Raw genomic sequence first — 20482 nt, forward strand, 5'->3', positions numbered from 1 at the left:
GGCCCGGGTGGTGTCGATCCGGGTCACCCTGGGCAGACAGCATGCCTGGCACACAGCAGCTGTTCAATGAAAATTGGCGCAACTGGTATTCACAGAGCAGCGGCTGTGCTCCCGTCGGATGCTGCACTAGGTGCTGGGGGTGCAGCCGGGAACAAGGCCAGATCTGCCCCCTGGGGAAGCTGGGGTTCCCATAGGAAATGCAGTGGCCCCATAATTCATTTCAGACAGGGACACTGACACAGGGCAAGTGGCCAGACAGGCCCCTGGACGAGGGGGACGTCTGCGGAGCAGGGGAGGGCTGTGAGTGCTCCTGGCTCAGGGGACTGATGCAGGGGCAGGAGGAAGCCAGGTGGGGCTGCAGCATGCAGGGCCAGTGGGGGGGGGCAGGGGCCAGATCAGGGGAAGGTGACGAGTCAGGACAGCATAGCGGGTGGCCCAGAGAAGGAGCACAGAAGTGCCCCAGGTCAAGGAGATCTCGGGAGCAAAGCTACCCTTCTCTTGCAGTTAACCCCGTGTTTGACCCAGCAGAGGACAGCAAAGAAGCCAGCACCAATGGGGCCAGGCCATCTGTCTCAGGCACGCATCAGTCTGCACCCCACTCCGAGGCTCGGGGCGCTCTCATCCCATGGGGCAGCTGGTGGTGGGCCATAAGGGAGCCTGGTCACACGGGTGGGAAGTGCCGGAGACCCCTGGGCACCGGGTAACGGGGAACCGGGGTGATAGGCTTGGGCGGCATTCAGCCTTCTAGCCCTCCTTGGGAATTCGGGGTCCTGGCACCATGGGGACCCACCCAGCTGACGCGGGGGCCCATGCCCCACCCCTCCGGGGCCCCCTGGCCATGCTCAAATGTTACAGGCGGGGAGGCTGGAGTAGCTCCTCCAGCCCTTCCCCACGGTGTGCTGGGAAGCAGGGAACGGTGCTGGCGCCAGCGGCATCCTGTGGGGTGAAGGGCACAGAAGAGGGTCTCAGAGAAGGGTCCCTGCTCTCCAGTGCTCACCAGAATCCGGGGAGACAGACACTGGGAGCAAGGCAGGGGCGCATAGCCCTGCTCCTGGCCCACTGCCTGAGAACCGGGTTGCAGGGTCTCACTGTCTGAAGAGCTGGTGGTGCTGCTCTGGGCCAGTCCCCACCACGCACGCCTGCAGTGGGGGCTTCCTGCTGCTGTGTGCTTGGCCTGGATGACAGCGAGCACACCTCTAGGGGCAGCTGGCTCCGTTGTCAGGGTCAGGCATCTCCACAGTGACCAGGCCCTCTGCTCCTGCAGTGGACCCCGACGCCCTGGTGAGGGAGGAGCAGGCCAGCACCATCTTCCAGTCTGAGCAGGGCAAGAAGAGCATAGACATCTACTGGTTGTTTGATGATGGAGGTGAGTGGCCCCCGGGTCACCAGCTCTCCCTGGGATTGTCTCCCCTCCACAGCCTTCCTTTCATGGCCGCTCTGGACAAGGCACCTGGAGGGACCTTGAGGCCCAGCAAAGCAGACAAGGGGCCTTTGGGTTCACCTCTGGACTGGGGGAAGCCTGGCTGGGCTCCTCTGCTTGGCTATAAAATGGGGGACTTGATAGGAAGAGCTGAGGCCAGCATGGGATGGAAGGTTCAGTCAAGACGGACCTCAGGGTCACAGGCCCATACATGGGGGAAGCTGTAGGGATGTTCTTCACTTCCCCCCAAAATACGCCCTCTCCCATTTTTCTTAAGACACATGCTTTATCGTTTCACCTCTGAGAGAGCCCTACATAGACAGAAAATGCTTCTGTTCCAGTAGCATGGATCTCATTGATGACAGCTTATATAGACCAAACACTTACTATATACTTGACACTAAGTCCAAGCGCTAGGCAGGAACTATTATGAGACTCCTTTACAAATAAGGAAACTGAGGCATAGAGCAGTGAAGTAATTTGTCCCGGGTTACATAGTGATAAGTGACAGCTTCGACATCATCTGGAGAGAGGACAAGGAGGGATGAGGGTTCCTACCCACTGGTCAAATCTTTAATCTTCAAAAAAAATGCTGGAAATCCAGATTTTCACATGAAATGTGAAATGTCAGCTCACCTATATAAAAACATCTTGCAGGCCACATGAACCCCAGCCCGCAGAGCCTGTGTGCCACTCGGGTATAGTCTAGCACCCTCATTACACAGATGGGTAAACAGAGGCCCACAGAGGGGAAGAGGTGTGCCAATGGCAGAGTGGGGAGGGGACCCAGAGGGTGCTCTGTCCTGAGAGCAGCTCCCTTGTGATTGATGGGGACCCTCCTTGCCAGGCCTCACCCTCCTCATCCCCTATCTTCTCGGCCGCAAGAAGAGATGGAGCAAATGCAAGATCCGCGTGTTCGTGGGGGGGCAGATCAACAGGATGGACCAGGAGAGAAAGGCGTGAGTGGGGAGTACTGGTGGGGGGCCACACAGTGCCATCCCAGCTCTGCCCAAGTGTGTCCCCTCCTGCTTTCCCCCACCTGCACCCCCCCCCCCACCCCCGTCCCACTCCAGGCCATGACAGATTCAGCTCTCTCCAGGTCATAGCAGTAGTGAGGGACCTCTTGGCAGGAGCAGGTTCTGTTCATTCTGGAAGTTGTTTTGCTGACCCATCCTCCCTTTAATAAGATCCAGATGCCCTAGTTCCAGCCACAACAGAGAGGAGTGTTAAATTTTAAAACCACCATTTAAAATCTGCTCAAGAGAAACCTTGAAGGATGGAAAATCCCTTCCTGCTGCAAAACAAGGTGGGGCTGAGGATCCTTCAGGGCAACGTCCTCCCTCTCCCCCTAGGGAGCTTGGGATGCTCTCCCTGGTGAGACAGGAGGTGACTTTAGTGGCCAGGAGTTGGGGCAGCAAATCCCACTGAATTTGTAGGTGAGAAGTGACTTTTGATTCTCTTCCAACCGTGCAGCTCATTCCGCAGAAGGGCTCTCTGCTCGGGAACCCAAGCTGATCTGTCTCAACCAGAGAGGACAGGCCAGGCTGGGGAGCTTGGCAGGCAACAGCAGCCAGCCAGAATGTAGTCGCATTGGTTTATTTACTTGGGTTCCATGGATCGCCTCTTTCTGGCAAGAGACGCTGGTTTTCTGTTGAAAATTGCCACGTGAAATTTCCTTTCAAGATGTGGCTAAGTGAGAATGTGAGTTGATTTAAGCTGAAAAGGAAGGAAATGGTAAGGCAGGTAGACAGGTGTGGGGTCGGGCAGGTGGCCCATGTGTGCCTGGAGCTGGCCAATGGCTTTGCTTAGAGCAAGGTCAAATGAGGTTGAAGGTTGTAGGATGGAAGACTGCTTGGAGGGGCGGGGCTTGCTCTAAGTAGTGGGATAAATTAGCCAAAGAGAAGAAGCTCTGCCCAGCCCCCGGTGAGCTCTACAGCAACCCCGGCCATGATGGGGGGGGGGGTGCCAGGACCCTAGGGCGTGTGCCACCAGGAGCACATCCCCGGGACCTCTTCTTGGTCACCCCCTGTGTGAGTTAAGGGCGACCAGCAATCCCATCTCCTGGCCCTCGCCCCCGTGGAGAACCTCTGGCCCAGAAGGCCCTTCTCAGCAAGTGCTGAGAAAAGCGTTGCTTGAGAAAAGCAGCATGTGGCCTCTCTGTGATCTCCAGAAGATAAAGAAGTCAGGAGGGCTGCTTTGCTGGCTCAGCTTTCCATTCCAGCCCTGAATGGAAGCGGGGCTCAGCAGGTTTAGTTTAGTTCAAGGCCATGGCACCATGGGGTCCTGGGGTGTCCCGAATGTGAAGGTTGTGGGATGTCCTCTGCCTCCCAACTGTCCCACAGCCAGGCCAAGCCCTCTGGCCTCCTTGTGACCCTGTGGCCAAGCTGGCACTGCCTCTGGTCCGGGCCCTGCCCAGGCCTGCCACCCCCACGCTGCATACCAGCACATCTGCCCACGGCTCTGCTTTCCTAATTTTGCTCTCAAGTTCAGGAGGACCAGCCATGGCTTGATGGCTGGCCATGGCCTGGTCCTTACGGTTTATCCCCAGCTCCTGCACCCCCCAACCCCAGCCAGTCCCTCACTGCTCCCGCTTTACCTTCTGTACCCCCATCCCCTCATTCGTCTGGACTTCCCACCCCCACACACTCAACCCTACGTACTTGTTCTGGGGGTATCCCCAAAGCCATGTCCTGCCCAGTCATTCTAATGCACTGGGTTGGATAGAGCCAAGGCAGGTTTATCATCTAGAAGGCTCCTTGGCTCATTCCACATGGATACCCCCCCACACACCCTCTTTGGCCTATAATAATCTTGCACACCATCCAGCTAGACTGCCACCTCCTCTGTGAAGCCTTTCATGATTGCCACCACCCGCAGATGGCATCTCCTCCCCTGTTGCATGCAAAGTCAGTGCCATGTGGCTCTCCACTCCTCGTTCTATACCTAGTTCACGTGTGTCATCTCTGTTTCCGCGGTCCACCCTGCAGTTTCCTGTGGTTTACCTTCCCATCCCTTAGACCCTTGCTCCTCAAAGTGTTCTCCATGGATGAGCAGCATCACACCGCCTCGGAGCCTGTCAGAATGCAGGATCCCAGGCCCCACCCCAGGGCGGATGAATCAGACTGTATTGTAACCAGGTCCCTGGCAGACGTATAGACATCGGGATGTAAGGTGTGCTAGTCCAGAGATGGCCACCAGGTCCTTGGGGGAAATACTGTTCAGTTACTTTTCCACATCGCTTGTCATCCTCTGATCTACTTTATCAATATTCGTTTTCTGTCCACCCCCGCCCAGGAGAGAATGTAAACTCCCTGAGGCCAGGATTTGATCTGTTGTACTCGCTGCTGGATCCTCGGTAGACACAGCACAAATTCATTGAATGGAATAATACATATTTAGGGACACCTGGGTGGCTCGGTCAGTTGAGTGTCTGCCTTCAGCTCAGGTCATGATCTCAGGGTCCTGGGATCGAGGCCCTCCTTGGACTCCCTGCTCAGCGAGGAATTTGCTTGTCTCTCTCCCTCTCCCTCCCCTCCCTGCTGCACACACACTCTCTCTCTCAAATGAATAAACAAAATCTTAAAAAAAAAAAAAGTATTTAAAAATCTCCATCTTCCAGGATCATTTCCCTGTTGAGCAAGTTCCGACTGGGATTCCATGAAGTTCACGTCCTTCCCGACATCAACCAGAAGCCGCGGGCTGAGCAGTAAGTTCTCTGTGTTGATGTACTTCCCAGGCAGAAGGGCCAGCTGTGTGTCCCCTTTCTGTCTGTCTGCGGAGCCAGGCAAAGGCTTCTGTCCTTCAGCCACCGAGATGGGGGGGGGGGGTGGAGAAGGGTAGGAGTTTGCAGCCCTTTATTTTCCTGTCAGGGGTTTCTTCCTTTGCATATCAGATCACAGCTCTGGCCTTTGCCCGAAACACACCTGGGCTGGTTGACAGGGACAAGGAAGGTTCCCGTTTGTGCTTTTCTTAGAGCAAGTGTTTCAAAGCTGGTGCTCGTCTGGGCTGTTCTGCTGCTAGAGCCAAGGCAGGTGTTTCGTCCTCAAGGGACCCCTTGGACCGGTGGGGAGTGGGGGAGGGGTCTTGCTTGCTACTCAAACATTTCTAGAGTTTAGCCAACACCCTGAAGGTTTTCATAAAGCCGTGGTTCTCAAACTTCGGCCTGTGTCAGAAACTCAGGGAGGGCTTATGAAAACACAGCTCGCTGAGTCCCCCTCCTCCCGCCCCACCCCGAGATTCTTGAGTCAGTAGGTCTGGGGCAGGGCCTGAGAACCTGCGTTCCTAGCAAGCTCTCAGGTGCTGGTCCAGGCACTTCAAGTGGAGAACCACTGTCCTAAAGACAGTCCGTGCAAAGTGCTTACAGTGCCACAGTGTCCAGCCCAGAGTAAATGCTGCATCGATGGCTTCTGTCTGCTTGTGGCTTCTGAGCTCTAGACCTTGACCCTTTCATGAGGTCTCGGCTCCACTACAGACTTGCTTCCTTCTCTGAGCCTTGCCCAACTTAAGTTCCTGAAACAGGAACTGTGACTGGACCAGCTCATCCTTTCCTGCTAGGTCAACAAAGAGGTTGCGGCAAAGCCCATTTCATGTCTACCTTTGCTGCAGTTGGCCATGGCCAGGGTTGGCACAGTCATGTGCTCAGAGACACAAGGCTGGAGGGCAGGGGCCATGGCACAGGCTTGTCCCTTCCATGGGGCTGAGGGGTTCTAGAGCAAACAGAACCAAATGTGCAAAGGCCCTGAGGCAGAAGTGTGGCCGCTACAGTCCTGATGTTATTTATATGAACACACGGGTTCTAGGGGTGGGGAAAATGTTGGAGGGTCTGGGCCACAACTCTCCTCTTCCCTCTCCGCATGGACTTTAAGCAAACCCCCCGAGAACGTGTAGCTAGGCTCAATGGCAGGATCAGAGGGATGACGCCTCACTTGCTCAATGATTCAATCCCTATTCTGAAACTAACATTTATAATCGGGCTTGCTTTTTGTAAATCCATGTGAACGAGGTTTTCTGGGACTCCATCTCCTCCGTAACATAAGGTCTGTCCTGACCTCTACGTCTCCCTTATAGTCCCCATCATCTGGAGACGGAAGGAACTCAAGAGGAGAAGAAAGGAACTCATCAGTGGTGATGGACACTGGGGCTCCTACCCTGTGCCAGGGTCGGGGGGGGGGGGGAGATGAGTAAATCCCAACACCCGGGGCCGCCAGCGTTTCCGCAGGCCCCACACAGGCTGGAGGAAGTCCAGAGCCACGGGGAGCGCTGCAGAGATGCACTAGAATGTGCGAGAGGATGCGGCTGTCTTGTTGGCCGAGGAGCAAAGGCTGGAGACAGGCCCGGAACAGAGGCAGCCGGGAATACCTTCCGGGTGGGGGAGGCCCAGGGGGCCGCAGACCCCATCCAGCAGCCCTGATCCTTAAAACCCCGGCCTTGGCCCTTCCCTGCCTCCACTTCCTGGCCTGCTCTCTCTTCCTTCGGGCAAACTTCTCCTCCAGAGACATCCACACCCACTGTGGCCACTTCCTCCCGGAGCCCCCACCGCCGCGCTCCCCCCACGGGCATCATCGCCCGCAGAGTCCCTCCCTCTCCCTCCCCGCTGTATCCCACACAGCAATCCTTCTTGAGACAGCTCTTCCTTTGGCTTCAGAGCCCTCAGCCTCCACAGGATTCCTCCTGCGGCAGTGGCCCTTCTTTCGGTTCCAATTGCCGGCCCTTCCTCCTTTGTCTGACCAACACTTGCCAGGGCCCTTGGGATTCAGCCCTGGACTCTTTTCTCATGCCTGTCCCCAGTGTGAGCTCATCCATCCACATGGCTGCAGGTGCCTTCCTCTGAAGGCCGACCAGTCCAAATTTCTATATATTTTTTAAAGATTTTACTTATTTATTTGAAAGAGAGAGAGAGCACACAGTGAGGGGAGGAGCAGAGGGAGAGGGAGGAACAGACACCCCTTTGGAGAGCTCCCTCCCAGGAACCTATGACCTGAGCGGAAGGCAGCCACTTAACTGACTGGGCCACTAGGTGCCCCCTCAAATTCCTATTTCTAATCATGGAAGTCAAGTCACACAGAACAGCCTCCAACAGCTTTCCATCTCACTCAGGGCAAATAGGGAAAGCCTGCCTGGTCTGGGCTCTCACACTTCTGTGTCCTCACCTCACCCCACTTTCCTCTGCACTCACCTTGCTCTGGCCAAACTGGCTCCTTCACTGCTCCTCAAGTAGACCAGACACACTTTTGCCCCAGGACCTTTGCACCTTCAGTTCTGTGTGGCCCAGCACCTGCTGGCCTGTAAAGAGCTAGCTGCAGAAAGACAGGCATCCTTCAGCCTCAGGGAGGCCTTCCCTGCCCCAAATATTTAATGTCCTGATACCTGGTTTGTGCCTTCATAAAACTTGTGATCTGGACTTGCCTAGTTACTGCCCAGCAGACTGTGAGCGCCGTAAATAGGGGGCATTGTAGGGTTTGTGCACTGGTGTGTAGCACAGAGCCTGGCACAGGATCGTGCTCAGGCACTACTCAGGGAGCGGTAGGGTGGGAGGAAGTGGATCCCAGGGCAGTCATTGCGGACAACTGGTGCAAGTCCGGTTGAATGCCAGACCCAGCTGCCTGTGCTGATTTCTACGTGGAAGTTGCTTTGATGGAAACCACAGGGGCAGAATGGGTTCAGCCTAAAAAGGGTGTCCCTCCCTGTGGCGCCCATCTCCATCTACCTCAGGGAACCTGGTTTCCCTGGAAACTGGGACATCTCACCCGGTCTCAGCTGCTCTCTCTGTCTCTAGCACCAAGCGTTTTGAGGACATGATTGCACCCTTCCGCCTGAATGACGGTTTCAAGGACGAGGCCACTGTCGCCGAGATGAGGCGGGACTGTCCCTGGAAGATCTCAGATGAGGAGATTAACAAGAACAGAGTCAAGGTACAAGAGAGAAGGGCCTGGCTGGGGTGGGGTGGGGGTCAGGGCGCTCCTCTGGGTCAGGGCCATGTGCCCCATCTGTCCTGAACTTCCTTAACGCCTTCCCCTTGACCGTCCCCCTCCACCATGCCCCAGCCTCTGAGGTAACCTCCAGCCACAGATGCGGGGTAAACTGGTTGTGGAACTCAGAGCCATTCTTGGTCCTTAGCCAGTGGACCCCACCCTATATGTAGCCTGAAGCCATGGCCACCCCTGGCCAGACAGTGTCTTCCAGATTCTTCAAGACCTACAAGAACAGTGGTGGCTGCTGTGGCCGCTTGAAGATGAGGCGAGCGGTTAGGGAGCTGGGGGGGGGGGGAGGTCACAGTTCCACTCCCTGTGTGCTCCAGGTCAGTGATCCCCTCACCCCACCTTGCCCCCCAGAGGACATTCGGCAGCTTTGGGAACATTTCTGGCTGTCACCACTGGAAGGCGGGATTGCTACTGTCACTTAGTGAGTAGAGGCCCTGGGACGCTATTAAACATCCTACAACCTGCAGGGCAGTTTCCACCATGAAGAATTCCACCTAGAATGTCATCAGCACAGGCTCTGGAGCCTGTGATCTCAGTGAACTCGCTTCCCCACAGTTTTCTGTTCTCTCAAAGGGGATGACCTCCCACGATCAGACTCCGAGCATCAATCATTTCTGAACACTCTGGAAACAGGCCTTAGGGTGGGAAGGAGTCTCACCCACAGCCCAACCTCACCCAAAGCTTTGGGGAACTCTGATCCGTCAGCCCTGAGGCCCTACCCTGAGGGCTCACAGCCCCTTGGAAAATACTGGATTCAGGTGTAGCATCCAAAGAAGGCTGTGGCCTGCCCTGTTGTGGTGGGGAGGGGGGCAGGAGGCACGTCCCACTTCTGCTCTGAGTCGACCTTATCGGGGGCCTTCCATGTGCCAGGCCCTCAACATCCATGGGCTTTTGCATGGGCTATCTCCCTCGATGCTGCCCAAATTCCCCTGGAGGGGAGGTTATTGTACCCATTTTACAGTGAAAATAGTGAGGCTCAGGGAGGCCACGTGCCTTGCTCAGGTTCCCTCTGCTGTGAGCTATCGGGGCTGTGAGCTCACCCCACACCATGGCAGATGCTCTCTCTCCCAACTATGCCCCCCAGTCATGGAAATAAGGAAAAGCCAAGGAGGGTCTCCCAAGGAGGTGAACTTGGTACTCAGTTATCTGGGGGTCCCCTTCCATCTCAGAGGAAAGAGAGTCTGTGACAATTTAGGGGAACAGTTCAGGCATCTGGTGTGAAGTGTTAAAGGAAGCCCCCAGACTTGTCGGGGGCCCCTCTTGACGTTGTGGGCAGCGACCACATGGCTTCTCAATTTCTCCAGTCCCTTCGGCAAGTGAGGCTGAATGAGATTCTACTGGATTCCTCCCGGGATGCTGCTCTGGTGGTCATGTAAGTAGCCCCTGGGAGGTTGGGGGGAGCCCATCACAGAAGCCCAGGATGTCCACTCTGGGAAGGGGCTCGGGAAGTGCTCCCCCGCCGAGAACCCGAGCCCTTCCCCGCGAGGCCGAAGGGCCCAAAGCCCCAGGAGACAGCCCAGGTGGCTTCTTGGCCGCTGGCCGGGCCTGCTCGGCTCCACACCCCTCGCCTGAGTGCCAGCTGGCAGAGGTCGAGGACCTCACACGACCCAGGCCTCACCAACCCTCGTCACCACCATTTTTCCTCTGTTCACCACCTTTTCCTGCCAAACTCAGCTTGGCAGGGAGGACCCCGCTCGTTCCAGAAGAAAATCAATTCCTGGTTATTTGGGAATCACCCAGCCCTCTTTGGCCACGGGCCAGCCCTGATTGATGTTGGCGCCAAGCCTGGGCAGCAGAGGCAGAGGCCCGCGGTGCCAGGCTCCATGCCTGCCAGGCCCTCCGGCCTCCGCCACCGCTGCTCCTTGTGTCAAGCTCTGAGCCACTCCAGGGGGATACGGGCCGAAACTGGGTAGGTGCAAGGTGAGGCGAAAGGTGGCAGTGGCGGAGAGGGCCTCGAGGTGGCTCTATTCTCAGAGGCCAGGTCAGCCAAGCCCTCTGAGGCCCCTCTCCCAGAGCAGCCTAGCTCAGGGGGTCGGGGGTAGTTGGCAAGGCGTGTTCCTGACCTGGCTTACATTTCCTGAGGGCTGGCCACCTGGGAGTTCCTCAGGACAGCCAAGAAGCCTGCAGAACCTGTTTTCTCCTACCCTGAAACCAGGATCAAGCTCACCATTTATGGCCCCAGTGCACAATGAAAATGTGGGGCCTCTTGTTAAAACATTACTAAGAATGGCAAGATGGCAGCAGCAGAGGATTGAACCCAGCCCGGGAGCCTTCTAAGTCCAGGGGAAGGGGTAGGGGCATGTGACTGCACAGCCTGCACCCCCATGAAGCTGGCTCTGCCGGAACAGTGCTCCCTGGGGCTCGGAGGGAGATTACTTTTTTGTAGAGAAAGTACCTCATGTTCCCTCGATGTGGGAACTGTAGTAAGAGAAAGGGCTGCATTTCTCTGTGAGCAGAGAATGTTCCTAGGGCAAGGCTGGCCTAGGTTGTGGACTGGGTCAGAGTGCGAGATGGGACAACTCTCCAGAACTTTCCTTGAGTGTGGTACCTGGAATGTGCCAAATAGCCTCTTCTTGAGTACCACCCATGTTCAGAGAAGCAGGTTTGCACTTTGTCTTTGCTCACTGTGTGGCCTTGGGCAAGTAATCCTATTTCTCCGCATCTCAGTCTCCCTGATTATGAAGAAGAGTTCAGCCCAATTATTTCCAAGATTCTTCTTCACTCTTACATGCTGTGATTTTAAGTTTATTTGCCACTAAAGTAAATCAGTCTCTCAAGCCATAAGATGAGAAATTTCATCCTGAGAGGTGAGCATCTGCTGGACCTCTTCCACCCCACTCCCCTACCCCCCAGATTTCAGACAGAAAGCCAGTCCCCACCTACCAACCTTTGGGAGAGTAGTTAACACAAATAATCATGAGTCCGTCACTATTTTTTTTAAGATTATTTATTTATTTATTTATTTGAGAGAGAGAGTGTGTGCAATCAGAAGGAAAGGGAAAAGCAGACTCCCTGCTCAGTAGGGAGCCTGATGTGGGGCTCAGTCCCACAAGCCCTAGATTGTGACCTGGGCCAAAGGCAGACACTTCACCAAATGAGCCACCCAAGTGCCCCAAGTCCAGTCACTCTAGAAAGAGGCCTGCACATGGCATCCCACCCCATGGTCATGACACCAACTACAGCTACTGCCCGAAGAGGCCCCGGCTGTCGGGCCACCTTCACCAGGAGGGCACAGCAGTTGCATCTTTGCATTACCAGTCTAAAACCCAGAGACATGCCCACCCAGTGTTTCTAAAAGTTGTCAGGATCACTTTCATTGGCACCAGGATCTAACAAATTCTTCAGTTCCTTCCAGATCAGGGTCTGAGGTGGAGGAATTGCATTCCCCAGAAATTCTGAGGAAGGAAAAAATTCTCCCCAGCCTTGAAGGGAAAGATAAAATTACAATTTGCGGCATTTTGAGGTGTGTACTCAGACCATTTTCTAGAGCAGGTTTGGGGCAGAACTTGGTTGGTTGTTGTCTACCCATCAGCAGTTTATCTGGTTAATGGCCCGTGTTTGAGTTCAGCTTAATCTGAGCAGCTGATAGACCAGCCTTGTAAGATAATAAACCAACCCAACAACCTTTGCCTAGATGAACAACCTATTTCTGGTCTCACTTTTGGGTCTAGACCCCTCTCTTTTTCTATAAAGATGCCCTCTTCAAAGGCAAATATTAGTAATGAAATAATAATAATCAGCATTACATTTTATTGATTGAGCCACACTTGAGGCATCAGGCCTTAGTAATTTTCAAAACTCTCTGTGTTGGTTCTGTTTTACCCCACCCCCCCCGCCTCGCCCACAACACACACACACTTTAGAAAGAGGGAAACTGAGTCTCAGAGGAGTCAGGCAACTTGCCTGGGATGATCCTACAGCCGTGAAGTGGGGATTGGGTTTTTGAAGCTCTGGGTCCAGGTTAGGTCCAAGGCTGCCTTTGTGGCCAAGAGTTGCGAATCTGAACAAAATGTTCCTCTGTTCTGGAGCAGCTTTGTTTCTGAAGATTAGTAGCTGCCAGGGGACACATCCTGGGAGCAGGAGTCGAATGTCATTGACTGCCACAGGGGCGGAGTGCAAAGTGAGTCTCTTCCTTGGACGGGTGAACAGGTGGACAGGCAGACAGGCAGACAGGTGGACAGGCGGATAGGCTCAGCTGAGGAAGGGAACATGATGCTGAAGCCTGCAAGGCCACAGAATGAGGGATGGGTGTCCCCTGCCCCTGAGAATGCAGCCACTGGCCCCCTCTCGGCCTTTGAAATTTCTGAATTCAATGCCTGAGAATGAGGCAGGAGTTCCCAGAGAGCTTTGTCAATGTAACCAAAACCTCAGCATCACTGTGAAATCAGGAAAGCTTGGTTTCCATCTTTCTACTTCCCTTTCTCCTTGAGAGTCACCAGACACAAACATGTTCTAATTAAGGTGACACTAGCTTAATGAAATACCCCCGTTCCTGTGCCCTTTCCCCGTCGTGGGGATCTTGCTCTTAAAAAAAAAAAAAATTTATTTATTTGAGAGAGAAAGAGAGTAGGGGGAGGAGGAGCAGAGGAAGACAAGCAGACTCCATGCTGAGTGCAGAGCCTGATGTGGGGCTCGATCCCAAAACCCTGAGATCAGGACCTGAGCTGAAATCAAGAGTCAGATGCTGAACCGACTGAGCCACCCAGGCGCCCCTAGGTCCTTCCTTTCTACAGGAGGGTAGAGGTGATCCCAGGGGAGGCTTCGAGGATGGAATTTTAAGGCAGGGACAGGAGTTCAGGGACCCCTGTTGGCCTGCTCAGCAGAGGTGAGGGTCGCTGTGAGCAGAGGTGGCCGGGGAGGGAGGATCCCAGGACCTTGGGTGGAGTCCCAGCTCTGCCGCTCACCAGCTTGTTGTGTCCTGCTGCCAAACAGCAGTCAGTGCGACAACAGCTTACGGAGGGGAGGTGCTTGCCAGGAGCCAGGCCCTGCGCGGTGCCCTGTGTGTGCTTTGTCCTCTCTAGGGCTCACCAACACCCTAGGAGGGAGGTGTGTATGTCCTCACTCCAGGCAGGAGAAGACACAGGCTGAAGGCAGGGAGCCACCTGCCAGAGCCACGTGGCCGAGGAGGGGCGGGCCTCTCCCACGCTTCCCTGCGGCCAGAGTCACCCAGCACTGTCCTTTGTCCCCTCGACATGGGAAGAAGGCCAGTCCCACAGGCGCCGCCCCGTTCCCCAGGGTTGTGCTGAGCTTCAGATGAAATAGTGGCCAGGGGTGTCCCGGTAGGAGAACAGCCTGGAAAGTGCAGCCCCAGGGAGGTGCCGGTGCCTGTGAGATCCTGCCCTTGTCCCGCAGTCAGGAGCAGGGCGGCTGCGGTCAGTCGTCCTGAAGCATTTTTGGAATCGCAGGATGGTGAGAAAGTCACCTCCTGAAATGGCCGAGATTATGTGGCCCAACGGCAGCCCCAGGGCACCTCGTGATCTGCATGGCACTGCAGTGTGGACCAGGCCCGTCCCCCGGTTGGAGAGCTGCTCCCAGGGACCCCATACATGGCAGGAGGCTGGGCAGGGACACACATCACATCGTGGTGGCCACAGGCTGGCGTCAGCGGGTGGCCTGAGGGGGCAAGACCACGCACTCGATCAGACTGTGCTCTAGGCCCAGGGAAAGGGTGGCGAGCGAGACAGACCTGGCCTGGACATAGCGGACATACCGTCTGCAGGGGGAGACCAACAACAAACAAATGAAAAGAGTTTGGAGAGTGGGAAGGGTTGTGAGGACAATGAAACAGGGTGCTACGATAGAGGGAGACAAGCAGGCCTGCTCCGGAAGGCCCCTCCGCGAACCACCGACCGCCAACACCTGGCCTGTTCCGCGGGGGTTGACCCGAGAAGGAGGCACCGGTGAGCCAAGGCCTGAGTGATCTGAAGGAGCCAACCAGGTGGAGAGTGGGAGGCACTGCCTTCTGGGTGCGGAGAGCATCACACGCGGAGGCCCTGGGGCAGGAGCAAGCTTGCCATTCTTTTTTTCAGGAATGGAAAGAAAGCCATTATGGCTGTTGGGTTGTGAGCGAGGACAAGGGTAGGAGGAGGAGAGGCTGTGGGTGTTGGTGGAGACCAGATTGTGTGAGCCTTACAGGCCATGGCTTTGTTTGGCCACCAGCTTTGTGGCTGAAGGTACATTTGGAGTCGTGCTTTTAAGGAGAGCAAGAGGTCATTCTTAGGGCAGCTAGGAAGAAGGAGCAATGAAGGAGCTAGTAAACAAGCATTCCTGATCAGAAAGCTGGGCTGTGTGGGGAAGGGCTCCCGATAAGTCTTATCTGCTGCTTCTTCCTGCCTTGCAGTACCTTGCCTATAGGGAGGAAGGGGAAGTGCCCGAGCTCGCTGTACATGGCCTGGCTGGAGACGCTGTCCCAAGACCTCAGACCGCCGGTCATCCTGATCCGAGGAAACCAGGAAAACGTGCTCACCTTTTACTGCCAGTAATTCCAGGCTAGGATGCCCAAAGCTGAGGGTGCCTGGGACATCCACCCATCCGTGGGGACAAGATACGTGTCCTGTTATGCTTAAGCATCTGATGATCTGACTGAAGAAGCTGATAGATTTCCAAACTTTGGCTGGACCCCACTCCCAGTGGACCTGTCCTCTGGGCTTTGTTTGTATGGGCTAGAGAAGTAGTAGATGAAATTGTGTGGAAAATTCTCTGGTGGTTCCATTTTCCTTTTAAGTTTTCTTTTGATCTTGATTACAACAAATTAAGATTCCAGTCTTTGATTTTTTTTTTAAGATTTTATTTGTTTATTTGAGAGAGACAGAGAGAGTTTGAGCTGGGGGAGATGCAGAGGGAGAAGGAGAGAGCTCCCCACTGAACAGGGAGCCCAACACAGGGCTTGATCCCAGGACTCTGGGATCATGACCTGAGCAGAAGGCAGATGCCTAACCAACAGAGTCACTCAGGTGCCCCCAGTCTTTGATTTACATGCAAATGTAAGTTAGAGTGCTTAGTGTGCATGTGGCTGCCAGTCAGGAGGATGGGTGACCCCCTGCAGCCCTTACAAAGGAGGAATCACAGAGCCCTTTGAGCCTCCATGATGCAAATTTCTTTAACCACTTCTCACTCTCTTCACTTTCCATAATGTGTCTTCAGCGTTTGGGTTGGTTCTTTAGTAGACCAGGGACTCTTAAACTCATTTAGGTCGCAACCCATGGTAAGAAATATCTTTTATGCTGAGACTTGAAACAAACATACACTGAAATGATAAACGTGTCACAAAACAATACTTTACTGTGGGCGATGCACTCTGATATTTGCTGTTTCTTTTTCTCTTTTTAAAGATTTTTATTTATCTATTCATGAGAGACACAGAGAGAGGCGAGACATAGGCAGAGGGAGAAGCAGGCTCCCTGTGGGGAGCCCCAAGCAAAACTCAATCCCAGGACCTTGGGATCACGACCTGAGCCAAAGGCAGATGCTCAACCACTGACCCACCTAGGTGCCCCTCTTTTTTTCTTTATAATGTTGGTTGCAATCCACAAATGGCTGGTGACTCACGATATGTAGAAAGGCCATGTTAGGGATCATTGTCATTTCCCCAGCATGTCCTCCAGAGAAGGAAAGGCAATGAATAGCATATGCGAGGACAGGGTATGGTTGGTGGGCACACTGAGGAAGAGCTACAAAGAAGGAATGCGTGGGTGGCTCAGCAGTTGAGCATCTGCCTTTGGCTCAGGACGTGATCCCGGAATCCCAGGATCTAGTCCCACATCGGGCTCCCTGCATGGAGTCTGCTTCTCCCTCTGCCTATGTCTCTGCCTCTCTCTCTCTCTCTCTCTCTCTCTCTCTCTGTCTCTGTCTGTCTGTGTGTGTGTGTGTGTCTCATGAATAAATAAATAATATCTTTAAAAAAAGAGCTTCAGGGATCCCTGGGTGGCGCAGCGGTTTGGTGCCTGCCTTTGGCCCAGGGCGCGATCCTGGAATCCCGGGATCGAATCCCACGTCAGGCTCCCGGTGCATGGAGCCTGCTTCTCCCTCTGCCTGTGTCTCTGCCTCTCTCTCTTTCTCTGTATGACTATCGTAAATAAATAAAAAAAATTTAAAAAAAAAAGAGCTTCAAAGGAGGGGCAAGATTTAGGGTGTCTCATAGAAGGATGTTCACTTTCAAGTTTGAGTGGAGACAGAGGATAGAGGTATGGTTAGGGATGCAGGTCTGGTGGGTCAGGAATGGAGAAGCTGAGAAGGGGCATAAAGGTGACCAGATTGGCAAAGGATCAGAAATGCCCACAGCCCACCTCAGGCTGGAGAAAAGAACAGGGGAGGAGGAACTACCAGCAAAAGATGGAAGCAGAGGAGGCTGCAGTGGGGGTGAGTGTAGGATGGGGATTGCAGGGAACCTGGGGAAGAAGGATGTTTGGATACCCTCAGAGTTTTTGCACCAACCAAGCTGGGACACAAGAGCAGAATGTATATTAGGAGATGTGGGCAAGGCTCACTGAAAAGGCATTTCAGCTCTAGATGCACCCCAGCAGTAGACAAGTGGGTTCCTAGAGGGATACCACTGGCCGGGCCTTCTTGCAATAGCCGCTTTCTTCAGGGTGGATGAAGGAAGGAGGCATCTTTGGGTCTGATAGGCCCCCTCCAAGCCCACTGCAGTGCCCACTTAGTCACAAAGGCAGAAATCTCTTTTCTAGTGTCCAGACGCAAAGGACTTTAGTGTCTTGCAGGCGATCTCGCTGCAGAGACCAAAGGCTCTGGGCCCCCAGGCTTGTTATAAGTTGTTTCACATATCAGAACGTGTTGAGAGTGACCAAGTGCCTGGCTGAGCTCACTAGGATGGCTCCTCTGTTCTTGAGAGACCAGAGAAGTGTCCTGCCTCTGAGCCATTCTATAGACCTGGGACCAACCCCCAACCCCAGATAGGTGAAGCCTCACTCAGGGAAGGCTTGCCTTTCTAGAGCCACATCGAAAACTGCTTCCCGACAAATAGTTTATAAATAGATTGATGAGACCCTGATCCAAGGTCAGAGAATGCTCCAGCTTAGGGCATTAAAAGCAAGCAAACAAAAAAACCCACCAATTTTTGCTCTCTTGGAAACTACATTTTGAACAATGATAATAGCTTTGTTTAAAAAAAAAAGGCTTGGGGATCCCTGGGTGGCGCAGCGGTTTGGTGCCTGCCTTTGGCCCAGGGCGCGATTCTGGAGACCCAGGATGGAATCCCACATTGGGCTCCCGGTGCATGGAGCCTGTTTCTCCCTCTGCCTATGTCTCTGCCCCCCCCCCTGTGACTATCATAAATAAATAAATAAAAAATTTAAAAAAAAGGCTTGAGTTAACAGTAAGGTCAAAAACAATGAATAAAAAATATGTTCACTCAGTCAACAGAATTTATTTGTTTTGGAACATACTGTTTCTCAACTCTGCTGAGTGTTTTGAAAAAATTAACTGTGTTGTTTTCTCAACCCTGGCTGGAACTTTTCCCTGAGCTTTCACTGGTTCTTTAGGTCATATTGCCAGATTTCCACATGAACATTCATAGGAGCTGCTTATATTCCCTTTGCTTCTCTTTCATGTGTTTGCAGACTCACAGGGAACTCATTTTCTTCTGTTTTGATAAAAGTCTCTGAGTATTCTCAAGTTTGTCTCAAACTGAGAGGTGGAGGGGTTAAGTGGAAAGAGTCACAGCCTCGCCACCAAGAGACTTGGACCTGAATCTCTGTCTCCCCTCAAAATTGGCTGTGCAGCCTCAGATACCTCTTCACCCCTCTGGGCCTCTGTCTGTGAAATGAGAGAGCTAGGCCAGAACAGGTGTCAACAGCCAGCTGGCCTGCTGATGACTGTGATTTGGCCCACACATGGTTGATCAAAGTGGTGGGTGCTGGGGGTAGGATGGAGAACACAATCTGCAGTCATGCCCCACGCTTGGCTGCTACTTCCTACTGCCCTGCTGGGGGCTCTTGAAGGCTTTCCTAGTCGTTGTTGGTCCTATAGGGCACCAAAAAGGTAACAGATTTCAATCCCCAGTGTATCTCTCTCTCTCTTTCCCTTTGGGTGCTAAAAATCCTCCACCTTCATGAGTTTCAGCAGTGCAAAGTATTTCCCATATAGTCTTCCCTTGCATGGTACATGGAACAGGGCCCAGCAGCAGCCAACAGCCACACTGGCCACCCCAGTAGAGGGACCTCACCTATGTCCCCTGGGAGCCACTGTCTAGTCAGCTCTCAATTTTCTCCTCAGCATTTCAGCCTCCAGATTTCACATCTTCCTTCAATTCCTGCTCAGACTTGTGGCTTTGAAGTAATCACAGTATGGCCTATTTTTCACCCAATAGGCTTGCTGAGTTCTACCTCCCAGGCACAAAACAGTGGGCCTCATTATCACATGGAGAGTCCACATTTCTCTTTTACGCATCTGCCTGGCCTCTCTTGTGTGGTGAGGTAAAAGAGGTGACTTTTACAGGGCTGAGACTAGCTGGAATGTTCCAGAAGAACCACCTGACTGGGAGGTCCCCTAGCACATGCAAAGCAGTCAGGTTTGGTTTATAGCTATGGTTAGCACAGGAAGTCACCAAAAAAGCTGCTAAATTCAGCAATGTTCATAGAAGCGGGATGTGGGAAAGCCCAGGCGCTGCTTCATTGGTAATTCTCCACTTGAAGTGAAGGTTAATCTTATGATTGAAAGAACAAGCATCATATAAGCCCCACTTCCTGAAATGGAGCCAAAATATCAGTTTCTAAAATATCAGTTTCTAAAAATATCATGTGGGTAGAGTCTTGAGAAGAGCCACCTGGCTTAAAGGACAGATAGCAGAATGTCATACAGATGAAGGATGGTGTCAAGAGAGAACATGTGGTTTTTGTCCCAGCTTATAAGAGAATTACAAATAAAATGTTCTAAGGATGTGAAAGAGGGAGCAAACACATAAGATCAAGGGAATTGGGCTAGTCTCTCTAGAGAAAATGGTATTTTGAATAGGTGTGAATGATTGGTAGGATTCTACAGACAGGTGGCAGGAGTAGTTTGAGCAAGGATCTGAATAAGGAAAGCCCTTGTTTGGAGAACAAGAAAAAAGCCAGTTTTCCTGGAGTATGAGGGCTGTATAGGTAGGTAAATAAGATCAGGAGAGCCATAATGTGGAAAGCCCCCACTTTGAGGCTGGGGAGCTCATAACTGACTCAGAAGCACTGGGGAGCCACTGAAGATGAAGGGGCAGATCTGAGCTTTAGGAAGCTTGACTGGACAAGAGATGGAGGAGGCTGGAATAGAAAAGGCAGGGCACCCAGGGAGGAAGTTGTATAGACTACAAAGGTAAATCAGTGAGGCCCAACACTCTTAAGAGTAGCAGAGGGCATGGAAAAGAGGGAGGAGGTGGAGGAGAGGGTGAAGAAATTGTACCTTCCAGAACTAGGAATTTCCTAGATGTATATGTGTTTGGAAATAGGGCCCCAAAAATGATGAGCCTGGGCAGCTGTAAGATGGAGAAACCATGTAATGTGGAGGGCAAGGTAACAGGCTTCCTGCTGGAGGGAGAGAGAGTAAGTGGGTCTGGTTTAGGATACTTGGAAGTGCGAAGTCATCCCAGTGGGCAGAATTGTGGTCCTGGAGCTCAGAGAGCTAAAGGTGTCTACTGTGAGCTGGGTGCTCTCTAAGAGACCCTACATAGATTTGGGAGTCACACTCATGAACAGAAACATTGAAGCCAAAGTTTGAGTGAGCTTATCAAGAGAGAAAGTACAGCGAGTGGAGAGGGTTTCAGGCTAGACCTTGAGATGGGCTATATTTAGGGGGCAGGAAGGAGGGGCAGCCAGCAAAGCAGCCTAAAAACCAGCATTGATGGGGTGGGGGGAGGAGAACCTGGGTAATCAAGCTCTCAGAAGGCACCAGAGAAAGGGACAAAGAAGCAGAGTGGACTCTCAGAGCAGCCGTCTGCAGAGGAGCTGAAGCTGCTAAGAATGCTGTTGAATTTTGGGGTATTGACATCATTAGGAGCTTTGCAGAGAATACTTTGGAATAGTGTTGAATCAGGGACCAGAGATTGAGGAATAATTTGTGGAGATTTTGAAAGCAGCATATGTGCATACAGAACTTA

At 53.2% G+C, this 20482-nt stretch overlaps 1 protein-coding gene across 3 annotated transcripts in view; it reads left to right on the plus strand.

Moving 5' to 3' along the window:
- Positions 1-17755, plus strand: part of SLC12A3 (solute carrier family 12 member 3) — a 38021-nt gene extending 20266 nt beyond the window's left edge. For 2 of the 3 annotated variants that reach the window (XM_055332441.1, XM_055332442.1), the window contains exons 20-26: positions 505-576; positions 1265-1366; positions 2268-2379; positions 5040-5126; positions 8196-8331; positions 9705-9772; positions 14741-17755. In XM_055332441.1, the coding sequence (XP_055188416.1) occupies positions 505-576; positions 1265-1366; positions 2268-2379; positions 5040-5126; positions 8196-8331; positions 9705-9772; positions 14741-14882 (719 nt within the window). In that variant the 3' untranslated portion in view covers positions 14883-17755. Of the gene's footprint in view, positions 1-504; positions 577-1264; positions 1367-2267; positions 2380-5039; positions 5127-8195; positions 8332-9704; positions 9773-14740 lie in introns of those variants that run through there. The other variant, XM_055332443.1, reaches the window with a different exon arrangement.
- The last annotated feature ends 2727 nt before the right edge of the window (positions 17756-20482 follow it).

The sequence above is a fragment of the Nyctereutes procyonoides genome, unplaced genomic scaffold (genome assembly GCF_905146905.1).
Source record: "Nyctereutes procyonoides isolate TBG_1078 unplaced genomic scaffold, NYPRO_anot_genome, whole genome shotgun sequence".
NCBI lineage: Eukaryota > Metazoa > Chordata > Mammalia > Carnivora > Canidae > Nyctereutes > Nyctereutes procyonoides.